The 14,932-nt window shown below is 37.1% G+C and overlaps 1 protein-coding gene across 1 annotated transcript in view; it reads left to right on the top strand.

The window, feature by feature from the left end:
* SRP72 (signal recognition particle 72) overlaps nt 1-13,876 on the top strand; it is a 35,966-nt gene extending 22,090 nt beyond the window's left edge. Inside the window, exons 14-19 of the mRNA XM_002745814.7 lie at nt 686-789; nt 921-998; nt 1,772-1,909; nt 5,456-5,493; nt 10,352-10,511; nt 11,960-13,876. Coding sequence (XP_002745860.3) covers nt 686-789; nt 921-998; nt 1,772-1,909; nt 5,456-5,493; nt 10,352-10,511; nt 11,960-12,137 — 696 coding nt within the window. The 3' untranslated portion in view covers nt 12,138-13,876. The remainder of the gene's footprint in view (nt 1-685; nt 790-920; nt 999-1,771; nt 1,910-5,455; nt 5,494-10,351; nt 10,512-11,959) is intronic.
* The last annotated feature ends 1,056 nt before the right edge of the window (nt 13,877-14,932 follow it).

Below are 14,932 nucleotides of genomic sequence, written 5' to 3'. Positions count from 1 at the left end.
TCATTTTTTTCAATATACTAGATCCAAATTAAGTTATTAGAAGTAAGCAGTGATTGCAAATAGAAAAAAGAAATAGCTTATTTATGTTTATTGAAGCACCTTGCTGTATGTTTACATGCATTTGTGTATGTAATCTCAAGAAATAAGAATAGTAATAGTACACGATTGCATTTTTAAGAGCTTATCCTAAATAGCTAGAGAGCCCATGAGTAGTAGTAATTAGCACAATATTAATACATGGAATCGTTGTTTATTTATCATATCTCTATCTAGTAGGAATATCTTTGTTTCCAGTATGGATCTCTGCATGGGCAGTATCCAACTTACAAATATACATACACACAGGTGGCATTTATACTGTTAGTACTGTTAGCAGTGGAGGGGCATCAGTGCTCTGGGAAAGTATTATATTAAATTAATGTTTGAGAATGATGGTGGCATATCTTTAAGCTTTGATTATTATAGGGGTATGTTTCCAGTTGTAGATACCCTAGAGATAGGTTGTTTTCCAAATTAATCAATTGATGATTACTTGTACAATTAATAATTTGTACATATGTGGATGATTTTGTTTTAGGCATTCAATGAAATTTAAGATGAGCAATCTAAAGGTCTAATGAATATAACTGCATTTACTTGCTAGACATTTAGCTTGAAACTTTTTTTCTCTTTATTGAAACTGTAGCCCAAATCTGCTGCTCATTTGTCCTTGATAAGAGAAGCTGCAAACTTCAAACTCAAATATGGGCGGAAGAAGGAGGCAATTAGTGACCTAGAACAGCTATGGAAGTAAGCTCTAAAATGTGGAGATGTAGAAATAACACATTTATTGCTGCTAGTTAATATGAGGGAGTTACTTGTTTATATTACTTTCTCCAGTTTTATAAACTGTTCAGTAATTTTCTTATTTCTTCTTTTAGACAAAATCCAAAAGATATTCACACCCTTGCACAGCTTATTTCTGCTTACTCGCTTGTAGATCCAGAGAAAGCCAAAGCGTATCCTTTTGATTGTTGTTCCATACAGCTCCATACAGCTCCTCAGTAGCCAGGTAGATCTCTTCTAGTATCAGTGTTTTGACCAGAGCTTTTTCAATTGTAAATTGCAACTAACCCTCCTTTTAACTAGTAAAACCAAAAATGAGAATTTATTGATCAGTGTGATTGAAAAATGCAGCAATAGATCCAACTTGGGGTTTAGTTTCATCCAGAAGCAAAAATGAAGTCAAAAGGGGATAGCCTCTGTTCTTTCAGGTTCAAGTTCAGCAGCAAGGAAAAGAAAAAGCATACTTTATGTGGATAGTTTCACATGATTCTGAAATTTTCGGATTCAACTACTTAGGTCACTTGCTTGTCTCAGGCAGTTACATGATAAGTGAATTCAGGGCCCTGATTGAGCTTGGATCATATGTGCTGCTGTAATCAGAGTGTGTTCCTGAAACCGCGGTGGGTTGGTGGATGCCAAGCAGTCACAAGTCGTAAACTTGATAGTTGTTTTGGAGTGGAGTCTGTATTAAGCCACCACCTTGCTCCACATCACTGAGTTAAGTAATAGAGGATTAGATTATGACCCTTCATGTTCTCCTTTCAGAATACTGTGTTGATATGACTTGAAATTGTTGTTGTATAGAAGATTTAGGAAGATTTTTGCTTTTGTTGAAGGTCATCAAGAAAAGACAGTCTTCCAGTGTCAATAGCTATACTGGCAGACATATACATCTATATAAATGTGTGTGCGTATCTTGTGTTCCTGAACTCCTGTTCTATCACAGTCTTAGTAAACACTTGCCATCGTCAGATAGTATGTCTCTCAAAGTAGATGTTGAGGCTCTTGAAAATTCTCCTGGTGCTACATATATTCGGAAAAAGGGTGGAAAAGTTACTGGAGATAGTCAACCAAAGGAACAAGGGTATGTTTTTCATTGTAACATTCTCTAATGCTTATTTTACATTAGACAAAGAATAAAATATACATTCTCATAAAAATTCCATGTGAATAAAGTTCTGGTTCTCTCTGTTTCTTTTCCTTTTCTTTCACTGTACCCAGCTCTTTGTCCTATTTCCTCCTCTTTTCCCTCAGCCCAAAATTAACCACTGGTATTAATTTAATGTATTCTTCCAGAAGTTTTTCTTTGTGTTTACACACACAAGTGGTTTACGAATATTTTGTTTTTCTTTTTCTTTTCTTTTTTTTTTTCTTTTTGAGATGAAGTCTCGCTGTTACCCAGGCTGGTGTGCAATGGTGGAATCTTGGCTCACTGCAACCTCCGCCTTCTGGGTTCAAATGTTTCTCCTGTCCCAGCCTCCTGAGTAGCTGAGATTACAGACGCCTAGTGAATTTTTATATTTTTAGTAGAGATGGGGTTTCACTGTGTTGGCCAGGCTGGTCTTGAACTCCTGACCTCATGATCTCCCTGCCTTGCCCTCCCAAAGTACTGGGATTACAGGAATGAGCTATCTAGCCTCAAATATTTTCTCTAGATTGATTTATTTTTATTATTTATTTATTCTTTTTTTTTTTCTGAGACGGAGTTTCGCTCTTGTTACCCAGACCGGAGCGCAATGGCACGATCTCGGCTCACCGTAACCTCCGCTTTCTGGGTTCAAGCAATTCTCCTGCCTCAGCCTCCCAAGTAGCTGGAACTACAGGCGCACACCACCATGCGCAGCTAATTTTTGTATTTTTAGTAGAGACAGGGTTTCACCTCATTGACCAGGATGGTCTCGATCTCTTGACCTCGTGATCCACCCACCGATGGAAAGTTGATTTCATTTACCAGCAAGTCAGATTTTTACTCTTGCCTTGTTTCTTACATTGTCATCTTAAAAATACAGTTAGCAGAGACCTACAGTAAAATGTTTAAGGTTTTACTTTTGACGCAGAATGAATAGAGCATGGAAAAGATAAAATATTTTCTTAGTTTTGTGAGTTTTGTAAGTTTTTACTGCTTTCTCCTTTTTTGAATGCCTTTTGATATCTAAATTTTTTCCGAACTTAAAAAAAAAAACACAGCAACGATTGATTTCTTCATAACAAACCCTGCGTTTCATAAAAAGCATTATCATTCTCATAATAACTTCTAAAACCTTTAATAAGGAATTGGAGTCTCAAAGAGGTTACATTGTTCTAAATTCCATTTCATAAAATTATAAATTCAGTCTGAGTCTTAAGTGGATTTTCAATAATGACTATTTAAATATGTTTACTATTTTTTTTCTCCACCAAACAGGGTTGGATAGCTACTAAGAACACACAGTTCCTTCTTTAGCCTGGCATGGTGGCACTTGACTGTAGTCCCAATTACTGGGAGGCTGAGCCCAGGAGTTTGAGGCTGCAGTGAGCTATGATTGCCCCACTGCACCCCAGCCTGAATGACAGAGCAAGACCCCCATCTCTAAAAATAATAATGGTTTTTTAAAAGTTTTTTTTAAATCTTCTCTTTTTTCTTAGACAATCATTAAGAAAGACATTGACTTTTTAAACTTTTAAAATTCAGCATAGTATTTTCATTAGATATTATTAATGCTCTTTGTTCTTATTAAAAGTTAGTATTTTGTTTTACTAAATTTTAGATGCAAAGTTTTAGTTTCTTTTAACAATACACTATGTGATAGGTTTATCCTAGGTGTTGACCAGAAAATAAATCATGGTCCTTGCCCTCAGAAGAATTTGAGGCCAGGCATGGTGGCTCATTCCTGTAATCCCAGCACTTTGGGAGGCTGAGGCAGGCATATCACTTGAGGTCAGGAATTCGAGGCCAGCCTGGACAACAAAAACCATGTTGTCTGCTAAAAATACAGAAATTAGCTGGGGAGGTGGCACATGCCTGTAATCCCACCTACTTAGGAGGCTGAGGCTGGAGAATCACTTGAACCCAGGAGGTGGAGGTTGCAGTGAGCCGAGATCGCGCCATTGCACTCCAGCCTGGGAAACAGCAGCAAAACCCCATCTCAAGAAAAAAAAAAAGAACTTGAGTCCAGCAAAAGGAAATAATATATTTAAACAATAATTTCAATAAAGGTTACACCTGTTGTAATTGTACAGGGCATAGAGGAGTATACCAGAGGGAATAGTCAGGTCTTCCTGAGGACAGTGGGAAGTTAGGAAAGGTTTCATGGAGAAGATGATTGTGTTGACTCTGAGGAAGATGAGGAGGACAAGGGAGGCAAAGGGTGAGCAAAGGCAAAGAAATAAGAAATGGCAGAATACCCTTGGGAAATTTTAGTATGGCTGTGGAGTATAATTTGTAGGGAAGACAGTTAAAAGGATACTATTACACAGTCTGGGTAAGAGATGAAACACTCAAGTAAGATACACCATTTCTTATTTGGGGTATCCTAAGAGAACTTTCACAATTGAATGACTTGTAGAGTGAATTTTTGGTAGAAATTGTTGCTGTCTCATGTTTTTAATTCACTGTTTTATATTTCTCTAGTTATAGCATGTAAGAGTATATAGAGAGATGTATTTTTTATGTCTTTCTCTTATTAGAGCTTTCAGAATGCTTTTTTTTTTTTTAAGAGTCTCGTTCTGTTGCCTAGACTGGAGTGCTGTGGCGTGATCTTACTCACTGCATCCTCCGTCTCCCTGGGTTCAGGGGATTCTCCTGCCTCAGCCTCCCTAGTAGGTGGGCTTACAGGCACGTGCCAACACATGCCTCAACTAATTTTTGTAGTTTTAGTAGAGACAGGGTTTCACTGTGTTGGCCAGGCTGGTGTGGAACTTCTGACTTCAGGAGATCCACCTGCCTCAGCCTCCCTCCCAAAGTGCCGGGATTACAGAAGTGGCGCCAAGCCACTTTCAGAATGCTTGACAATTATTTTGAAGTGCTTATTTTTATGCCCTTTGTAGTACCTTTTTTGGTCAGTGTACTTATTATGGATTTTACTTATATAAACAATTAATAAACTCACAGTTTTAAAATACAAAAGATAAAAAAGTGTAAGAGCAAGTAAAAAGTCTTGCATCTTTATCTACCCTCTTCCCTCCCAGGGCCATAACAAATGTAACTTGTTTTACATCTCCTTCCAGAGATGTTCTTTGCATGTATTTTACCTATACATATTCTTCTGGCAAAAAAATTTATTCTCTAAAGTCTTGCCAAAAGTAGAGTAACTTACCAAGGGATTATAGATATACATGCTTGTGCAGATTACTTTTTACGTAGACTTAATATGTGCCACTGACAAATTTTTTTCAATGTAAACTGAATCTGTTTTCAAATTGTCACCTCTGTTTTCTAAACTACCTTTCAAAAATTATAGTATCTAAAGCTTAATTGACTTTAACCTGAATCAAATCTTAAATCTTAACTAGTTTATTAGATTGGTGAGCTGATACCAAGACTTAACCCATATTTATGATAAGTGCCCAGCTAACTCTTATAGAGCACTTACTTAATGCTCTGTAAATATTTTATCACAAAGATGGTAATGATTTTTTTTTCTCTTTGTAGACAGGGAGATTTGAAAAAGAAGAAAAAGAAAAAGAAGGGTAAGGCATTAAAAAAAACCTTTATAGATTTCTTTCTACAAAATAATTGTTTGATTTTAGCCCTATATAGAAATACTTGGACATAAATATACTGCCCGCTCTTATATCTTTGAAAACTTTTGTTTGTTTGTTTGTTTGTTTTGAGACGGAGTTTCACTGTTGTTACCCAGACTGGAGTGCAATGGCACAATCTCAGCTCACCGCAACCTCCGCCTTCTGGGATCAAGCAATTCTGCCTCAGCCTCCTGAGTAGCTGGGACTACAGGCGCGCACCACCATGCCCAGCTAATTTTTGTATTTTTAGTAGACGGGGTTTCACCTCGTTGACCAGGATGGTCTCGATCTCTTGAGCTTGTGATCCACCCGCCTTGGCCTCCCAAAGTGCTGGGATTATAGGCGTGATGAGCCACCGCGCCCGCCCGCTCTAACACACTTTTATTGTGTGACTGTGGACAGGTTATTTAACATACCTGCCAGAGTCTTTCATATGTAAAATGAAATATGATAGTTTATACCTTGTAATATGAAATGAGATACTACATGTAAAGTTCTTAGAGTTGTGCCTAGTACAGAAGTACTCATTATAATGTTTCTGCTACACATACTACAAAATTTCATCAAACTGGCTTAAGAAAATTTACTGTTTACAAAATTGGCAGACTGGAGGAATGTTAGCATCAAGGTTGGTCGATTCAGTATTTGTATCACTTTGTTCTGCTGTCCATAAAACAGAATCCCATTAGAGTCATACAGTGTATATTAGAAACAGTCAGGGCCACATACTTGTCATTTGTAACCTTCACAACAAAGAAGGCCTCTCCAGACTTGGCAAGTATTTTTCATTAATCTGATTGGGCTAACTAGGTCATTATTCAGCCTTGAATTATTAAACAGAAAAATAACATACATTGATTGGCTTGGGGTGTGGTTTTAATCTCTGGCAATGTTGGGTGGCCTTACCATGCTTTGTTTTACCTAGTCAGAGGTAATCCTTGGAGCCACCCAAGTTCCTCAGATTTTGAGGAATCTATGATATAAATTAGGTTGTTTCTTGATTTTGCTCCCTGCCATCTTAGGATACAGGTTTCTCAAGTCTTAGCTAAGTTTATTACCACTCCTTCATCTGTTTTCCAGCTACCAAAGTATCTTTTCTCCTGTTCTTCTAGGAGTTTATTACCATTTTAGTGGAGTTTGAGGAGGGTACACAAGCTAATGTTTGTATTCAGTTCACTGTCTAACTAGAAGTCTTACTAGTTCTTTTGTCACAGTACTTGAAAATCGGCAAATATTTAATATTTGTTTTGTGTATTAGTAATACTGCAAGGAAACAGCTGATAACTGTAGGTAGTAATAACCTAAAACTTTACTTTCTTTTCTACTTCTGTAGTTTCCAGATGAATATTTTTAAAATTTACAGGTGATGTATGCTTATTGTAAAAAAAGAAAAACAAAGGTAGTTGATATCTGTCATTATAGACTAGCATAAAGAGAATAAAATTCCCTGCTCAAAATGCATGCTTCCAGCTGGGCTTGGTGGCTTATGCCTGTGATCCCAGCACTTTGGGTGGATGAGGCGAATGCATCATTTGAGGTCAGGACTTCGAGACCAGCCTGGGCAACATGGTGAAACCCGGTCTCTACTAAAAATTCAAAAATTAGCTGGGTGGTAGTCCTGTGCGCCTGTAATCGCAGCTACTCAGGAGGGCGTATGCTGCCAGAGACAATTAACTTGTGTGTGTGTATTTTTGTATATATAGAATCAAATATATAATTATATCATTAGGTACACAAAGCTTTTATAAAATTGTTATGAACATAATATAATTTGTTTGAATCTTCTATTTTAGACTGGATTGTGAAGAACAATCCAGTTGTTCCAAATTATTATAGATGTACTTCACTTTTTAACCCAATTGTATAGCTTGCTATATATAGTGTGGGCATATTATAATGAAATAGACATTTAAGTTATTTTGCTATCTTAAATAATATTAGCCTACCCATACCTTGCCCTATCAAACTTGAAACAAAAAAAAGAAAAGAAAAAGAATATCACAGAGAATATTCGGTAACTTTGTATATCTTGAGTTTCTGCAGGATAAATTTCTAGAAGTCTATAAATTTTGAATGATACTGCCAGATTAAATTGCTCTCCACAAAGGCTGTATATCAGCATATGCTTCCCCTAGTGTAGTGTTGGTGAGTGCTTCTTACCATTTCACCAACACTGGGTATTACTGCTTTTAATATTTGTAAGTCTGATGGGGTTTTTTTACCCTTCTCGTTTTTAGTTAATGAGGGTGAACATCTATTCAGAAAATGAATGACTTTCCTTTCTCCTGGCATACCTTAATTATAACTGAGTCCATTTTTCTTTGAGTGATTTACATATTGATCAGCAAGAATTCTTTCTATCTTTAAGATTTTTATCCACTCCTCTATTATATAGTTTGTGTTTTAAATTTTTCTTAGAAATATATTGTTTGCTAATTGAAAATTTTAAAATTTTTATATGTGTATCTGTGAAGTCTTTCTTTATTTCTTTTTCATGCTTAGAAATAAGGCCTTTCCCGCTTCAATAAAATTCAACACTCCTTCATGCTAAAAACTCTCAATAAGCTAGGTATTGATGGAACCTGTTTCAAAATAATAGGAGCTATTTAAGACAAACCATGGCCAATATCATACTGAATGGGCAAAAGCTGGAAGCATTCTCTTTGAAAATCGGCACAAGACAAGGTTGCCCTCTCTCACCACTCCTATTCAATGTAGTATTGGAAGTTCTGGCCAGTGCAATCAGGCAAGAGAATAAAATAGAGTATTTAAATAGGATGAGAGGAAGTTAAATTGTCTCTCTTTGCAGATGACATATTGTATATTTAGAAAACCCCATCATCTCAGCCCAAAATCTCCTTAAGCTGATAAGCAACTTCAGCAAAGTCTCAGGATACAAAATCAATGTGCAAAAATCACAAGCATTCCTATACACCAATAACAAACAAACGCCGAATCATGAGTGAAGTCCCATTCACAATTGCTACAAAGAGAATAAAATACCTCGGAATACAACTGACAAGGGATATGAAGGACCTTTTCAAGGAGAACTACAAACCACTGCTCAAGGAAATAAAAGAGAACACAAACAAATGGAAAAACATTGCATGCTCATGGATGGAAAGAATCAATATTGTGAAAATGGCCATACTGCTCAAAGTAATTTATAGATTCAGTGTTGTTCCCATTAAGCTACCATTGACTTTCTTCACAGAATTAGAAAAAACGACTTTAAATTTCATATGAAACCAAAAAGGAGCCCCTGTCACCAAGACAAACCTAAGCCGAAAGAACAAAGCTGGAGGCATCACGTTACCTGTCTTCAAACTATACTGCAAGGCTACAGTAACCAAAACAGATACATAGACCAATGGAGCAGAACAGAGGCCTCAGAAATAACGCCACACATCTACAACCATCTGATCTTTGACAAACCTGACAAAAAAAAGCAATGTGGAAAGGATTTCCTATTTAATAAATGGTGTTGAAAAAACTCACTAGCCATATGCAAAAAAATAAAACAGGACTCCTTCCTTTCTATACAAAAATTAACTGAAGATGGATTAAAGACTTAAATATAAGACCTAAAACCATAAAAACCCTAGAAGAAAACCTAGACAGTACCATTCAGGACATAGGCATGGGCAAAGACTTCATGACTAACACACCAAAAGCACAATAAATGCCAAAATAGACAAATGGGATCTAAAAGAGCTTCTGCACAGCAAAAGAAACTATCATCAGAGTGAACAGGCAACCAACAGAATGGGAGGAAATTTTTGCAATCTATCTGACAAAGGGCTAATACCTAGAATCTACAGGGAACTTAAATTTACAAGAAAAAAACAACTCCATCAAAAAAAGAAGACATTTATATGGCTGAGAAACATGAAAAAAAGCTCATCATCACTGGTCATTAGAGAAATGCAAATCAAAACCACAATGAGATAACCATCTCCCGCCAGTTAGAATGGCCATCATTCAAAAGTCAGGAAACAACAGATGCCGGAGAGGCTGTGGAGAAATATAAACACGTTTACACTGTTGGTGGGAGTATAAATTAGTTCAACCATTTTGTAAGACAGTGTTGTGATTCCTCAAGGATCTAGAACCAGAAATGCCATTTGACCCAGCAATCCCATTATTGGGTATATACCCAAAGGATTATAAATCATTCTACTATAAAGACACATGCACTTGTTTGTTTATTGCAGTACTGTTCACAATAGCAAAGACTTGAAACCAACCCAAATGCCCATCAATGATAGACTGGATAAAGAAAACGTGGCACATATACACCATGGACTACTATGCAGCCATAAAAGGATGAGTTCATGTCCCTTGCAGGGACATGGATGAAGCTGGAAACCGTCATTCTCAGCAAACTAACACAGGAACAGAAAACCAAACACCACATGTCCTTACTCATAAGTGGCTGTTGAACAATGAGAACACATGGACACAGGAACGGGAACATCACACACCAGGGCCTGTCATGGGGTGGAGGTGTAGGGGTTTGATAACATTAGGAGAAGTAACAGAGAAGATGGATTGATGGGTGCAGCAGACCATCATGGCATATGTATACCTATATAATAAACCATGTTCTGTACATGTTTTCCAGAACTTAAAGTATAGAAAAAAGAAATAAGGCCTTTTCCCCTGCTAGATTATACAAACTAAACTATCTCAAATAAGTTCATTTCAGTTTTAATGTTATTTATTCCCAGGCTTAGACACATTGTTTAAATTATCTTGAAAATATTATGGACACATCTCTCATTTCTTTAAAATTGTTATGCAGGAAAATTGCCTAAGAATTACGACCCAAAAGTTACCCCAGATCCAGAAAGATGGCTGCCAATGCGAGAACGTTCTTACTACCGGGGAAGAAAGAAGGGTAAAAAGAAGGATCAGATTGGAAAAGGGACCCAGGGAGCAACTACAGGAGCTTCATCTGAACTGTAAGTTAGTGCTCCACAATTGAGGGCACTTAGAACGTACACTGTTTCTGAGATTGACTCAAGACCATTAGTGAGAATTCGTTAATATATATTAAGTACTTATGAGAAGTGTAGTGATATATCTTTGATAAATATTTGTACTACACTTACATAAATGAAAGAAAGTACTAGCCTTTTCAGACTAGTTTTTCCTTTAGTTTTTACAATACAGTCAGAGTTTTAAGTATTTACAATATAATCAAATATATATTGTGAAATATATGTAGTAAAAATTTAAAACTAGTTGTATTGTAAAACTAAAGAAAAAGTCTTGGCCGGGCGCGGTGGCTTACGCCTGTAATCCAAGCACTTTGGAGGCCAAGGCGGGTGGATCACCTGAGGTCGGGAGTTCAAGACCAGCCTGACCGACATGGTGAAACCCCGTCTTAAAAAAATAAAAAAGAAAAATAAAAAAAAATGAAAAAGTCTCAAAAGGCAACTAAATACGCTGAGTCATTCAACTAAATATCTAGTAAGTATATATAAATAAATAGTATGACTAGAAAGAAGTATTAGAAATGTTAATACGTTCTGCATGGTGGATGATAGGTTATTTTAAAATTTTATTTTCTGAGGCCGGGTGTGGTGGCTCATGCCTGTAATCCCAGCTCTTGGGAGGCCGAGGCAGGTGGATCACAAGTTCAGGAGATCAAGACCATCCTGGCCAATATGATGAAACCCCATCTCTACTAAAAATACAAAAATTAGCTGGACTTGGTGACCCATACCTGTAATCCCAGCCACTCAGAAGGCTGAGGCAGGAGAATAGCTTGAACCAGGGAGTCGGAGGTTGCAGTGAGCCAAGATTGTACCACTGCACTCCAGCCTGGCAACAAAGTGAGACTGTCTCAAAAAAAAAATTATTTTCTGGCCGAGCACAGTGGCTCACACCTGTAATCCCAGCACTTTGGGAGGTCAAGGCAGGTGGATCACCTGAGGTTGTGAGTTCGAGACCAGCCTGGCCAACATGGTAAAACCCTGTCTCTATTAAAAATACAAAAATTAGCCAGGTGTGGTTGTGTGTGCCTGTAATCCCTGCTACTCTGGAGGCTGAGGTAGGAGAATTGCATGAACCCAGGAGGCGGAGGCTTCAGTGAGCCAAGATGACGCCACTGCACTCCAGGCTGAGGAACAGAGCAAGACTCTGTCTAAAAAAAATAATACAATTTTGTATCTTCTAAGCTTTCTAAAAATTGGCATGTGTACCATGTTTTACTTTTCTTCAATAAAAACAGTAACAGTTTTATTCAAAAGAAAAGTTGACAGGGAGTTGGGGAACTTACCTTAAAAGAAATAGAAAATGTGTGGGAGATTATTAAGTGTGATAAAACCCATGTACATACATTTTTATATTCTTCCTTTATTGAATATATGAGTGACCAAAAAGTAATCTGATCTGATGGTTTCAGGGATGCCAGTAAAACTGTGAGCAGCCCACCCACCTCCCCAAGACCTGGCAGTGCAGCAACAGTATCTGCCTCTACAAGTAACATCATACCCCCAAGACACCAGAAACCTGCAGGGGCTCCAGCAACAAAAAAGAAACAGCAACAGAAAAAGAAGAAAGGTGGAAAAGGTGGCTGGTGATGAGAATATTCTTGTTGCAGGCTGTTATTAAACTAGTCTCAGTGACACTAGGAATATAATAAAGGTAACACAGCAAGAAGCACAGAACTGCTCCCTCTTCATCTCCATATTTTCATAAATAATTTCTTGTGTTTCAAATAGGGAAACATATTCCTCAAAGTCTGCCTATTGGTTGCCTCATAACATTGTACAGGTTATGAGGACTGAAAATAACGAGGCATTTACCCATCTTGGTATCTGTTGTATCCTTTATGTGTGTGTGCTGATTTGGTCTTTTTTCAGTTTCAAAAACCTTATCTAAGGTTTCCCAGGATTTAAACAGAAACTACTTCTATTTCAGCTAGAGTCTGAAGATACTTGCTTCTGTTCAAGTCCCACTTTAAATTATGTCTTAGGAGGCCTTAGGAGACTGAAAGTGGAATCTTCTGAGCATTCCAGAATATCTGCTTAGAAATATCATGTGATAAAGAGGGACCTTCTTAATACACTGATGTTCTTTGATCAATTAAATGAATGGCCACAAGAAAAATAAATGTCTTAAATAATTTTAACCATAAATTTGAAATTTTCTGTCATGTGATACTGGAATATGAGATACTTTTCTATTTATATATGGCTCCTTTGTGCCCTATGTCATTTTCAGATTATGGTAACATGCTGATTTAGCACCATGAACGAACTCAAGGAAAATATATCACTGTAAGAAGCTGACTCTTAGACCTAGTGTTCTGAGGTCAGATGGGTTTGGACTGTCTCAATCAGAAAGATTAATGACTTATCAAGAACATGAACGTTGGCTTCCTACATAAAGAGGAAATCAGTATCTGAGTTGCATACCAGGCAGTATTCAAATCTAACAACAGATCTGTTTGGCGCATTGATAGATACTCAAATGGTGTCTCTAGTTATGGAATTTGACCATTCATTACCTTTCTCAATGTAATGAAGTATTTTACAGTCAATTTGTGGTGTAAATGTTGCTCTTGTCCTTGCTTACAAGCTACTTTCACATTGCACAGCTGTGAGACAGATACATTGGGATGCCTGTCCTTGTTAGTATTCATTTTATGCTGCCCAAGATACCATTTAATTTAGACTTACAAGTATTTCCTTATGATTATATTACTCTGTCCTTGTTAATAAAGTGCTGCTGTGTTTGACTCTGAACATATCTACCAAAACTTCTTCCAAGAGTTATAAAAGGCTTTCCTCCTTTACAAGAAAGAAATGGAGTCCTGCCTTTCTGTCTATTATAAGCAGAATCTGCAGTGACATCTAAGCAAGAGATCCTTTTTAAATACCAATGATGTATTGTAGCATAATACTTTTTTGAGCTCTACAGAGAACAATCTTTTGGTAACAGTGGCAGATATTTATTCCTTCTGAGTATATGCCCCATTATAGGAATAACTAACTTATTTAGGATTTCATTGAAAATTTTGACCCAAGGCACAGCAGTGAAATTTACAGTTCTCAATTTAGTCGTCGTTATTGGCAGGCATTGATATTATTAGTCATTGCTGAGCAACTGAAACTTCAGTTCAAATAAGTATTAATTGTCAAATGAAGTATAAACACATGAACTTTCTACTAATATTTCCTTTTGGATAGGTCTTTAACCAGTGCATATATATATACTTTGTCATATCTATGGATGTGTATGTGTACATTTATAAAAACCAGTATGGATACATCCATTCACTGTGGTATATTTTAAAATAAAATATTTTAGCAGTGAATATGGATTAAGGTGTTTTGGGTGTTGGCATTTTAGGGAGGACTTCCTGGTTAGTATAACTAAGAATTTTCTTTTAAGCTGAGTATCAAAATTGTGTGTACTGTCCCTCTAATGGGATTGAGTGAACCCCATTAGATTAGTTTTGTACTTGACTGAAAATTCATCTTGGTGTGTGTATAAACAGAAGTAAACCTTTGAAAAAGTGATTAAGCACTGCATTTCCAGTGCTATTGGGAACAGCCAACCTTAAAAATCATTGCATCACTCAAGCCTTCTGGAACCTGCCATTCATTGTTCTTAAAAGTTTCTTTGAAACAACAACAACAAAAGTTCATTTGAAACAGATATAATGAAGGAAAATAAGTTTTATTACATTAAAAAATAATTGTGCTAAACTATGAAATATACTAAAGAGTTCAGTTTAGCAAGATAAAAGGAACCCTCCCAATATTTCCTAGCCAGTTTGAGAAACAATACCACCTTTGAAAAGCCCCTTGGGTGCCTAATTTACCATTTATTAGATAATTAGGAGTGACTACACTATTTGGTTTTGGTTTTAATACTGGGCATTACTAGCAACTGTGATCCTGGCGGGTTATGTCTGAATAATTTTTTTGAAAGCGAAATACAGGCCGGGCACAGTGGCTCATGCCTGTAATCCCAGCACTCTGGGAGGCCTAGGCGGGTGGATCACTTGAGGTCAGGAGTTCGAGACCAGTCTGGCCAACATGGTGACACCCCGTCTCTACTAAAAATACAAAAATTAGCTAGGTGTGGTGGTTCACGCCTGTAATCCCAGCTACTCAGGAGGCTGAGGGAGGAAAATCGCTTGAATCCAGGAGTGGGAGGTTGCAGTGAGCTGAGATTGCACTACTGCACTCCAGCCTGGTGACAGAGACTCCGTCTCAAAAAAAAAAAAAACACAACGGGAACTTAATGGAACCCATTCACGTTTTTCTATTTTGTTCCTAACTAATAATCCTGGGTGGTAGTCTGGAGGCACTCCTAGTGGAGTTTACTCGGGAGAGGGCGGAGAAATACAAGACTACGCATTACA

The sequence above is a fragment of the Callithrix jacchus genome, chromosome 3 (genome assembly GCF_049354715.1).
Source record: "Callithrix jacchus isolate 240 chromosome 3, calJac240_pri, whole genome shotgun sequence".
Taxonomy (NCBI): Eukaryota; Metazoa; Chordata; class Mammalia; order Primates; family Cebidae; genus Callithrix; species Callithrix jacchus.
The sequence above is the reverse complement of the archived record's forward strand: the minus strand, read 5'-3'. Positions and strand labels throughout refer to the sequence as shown.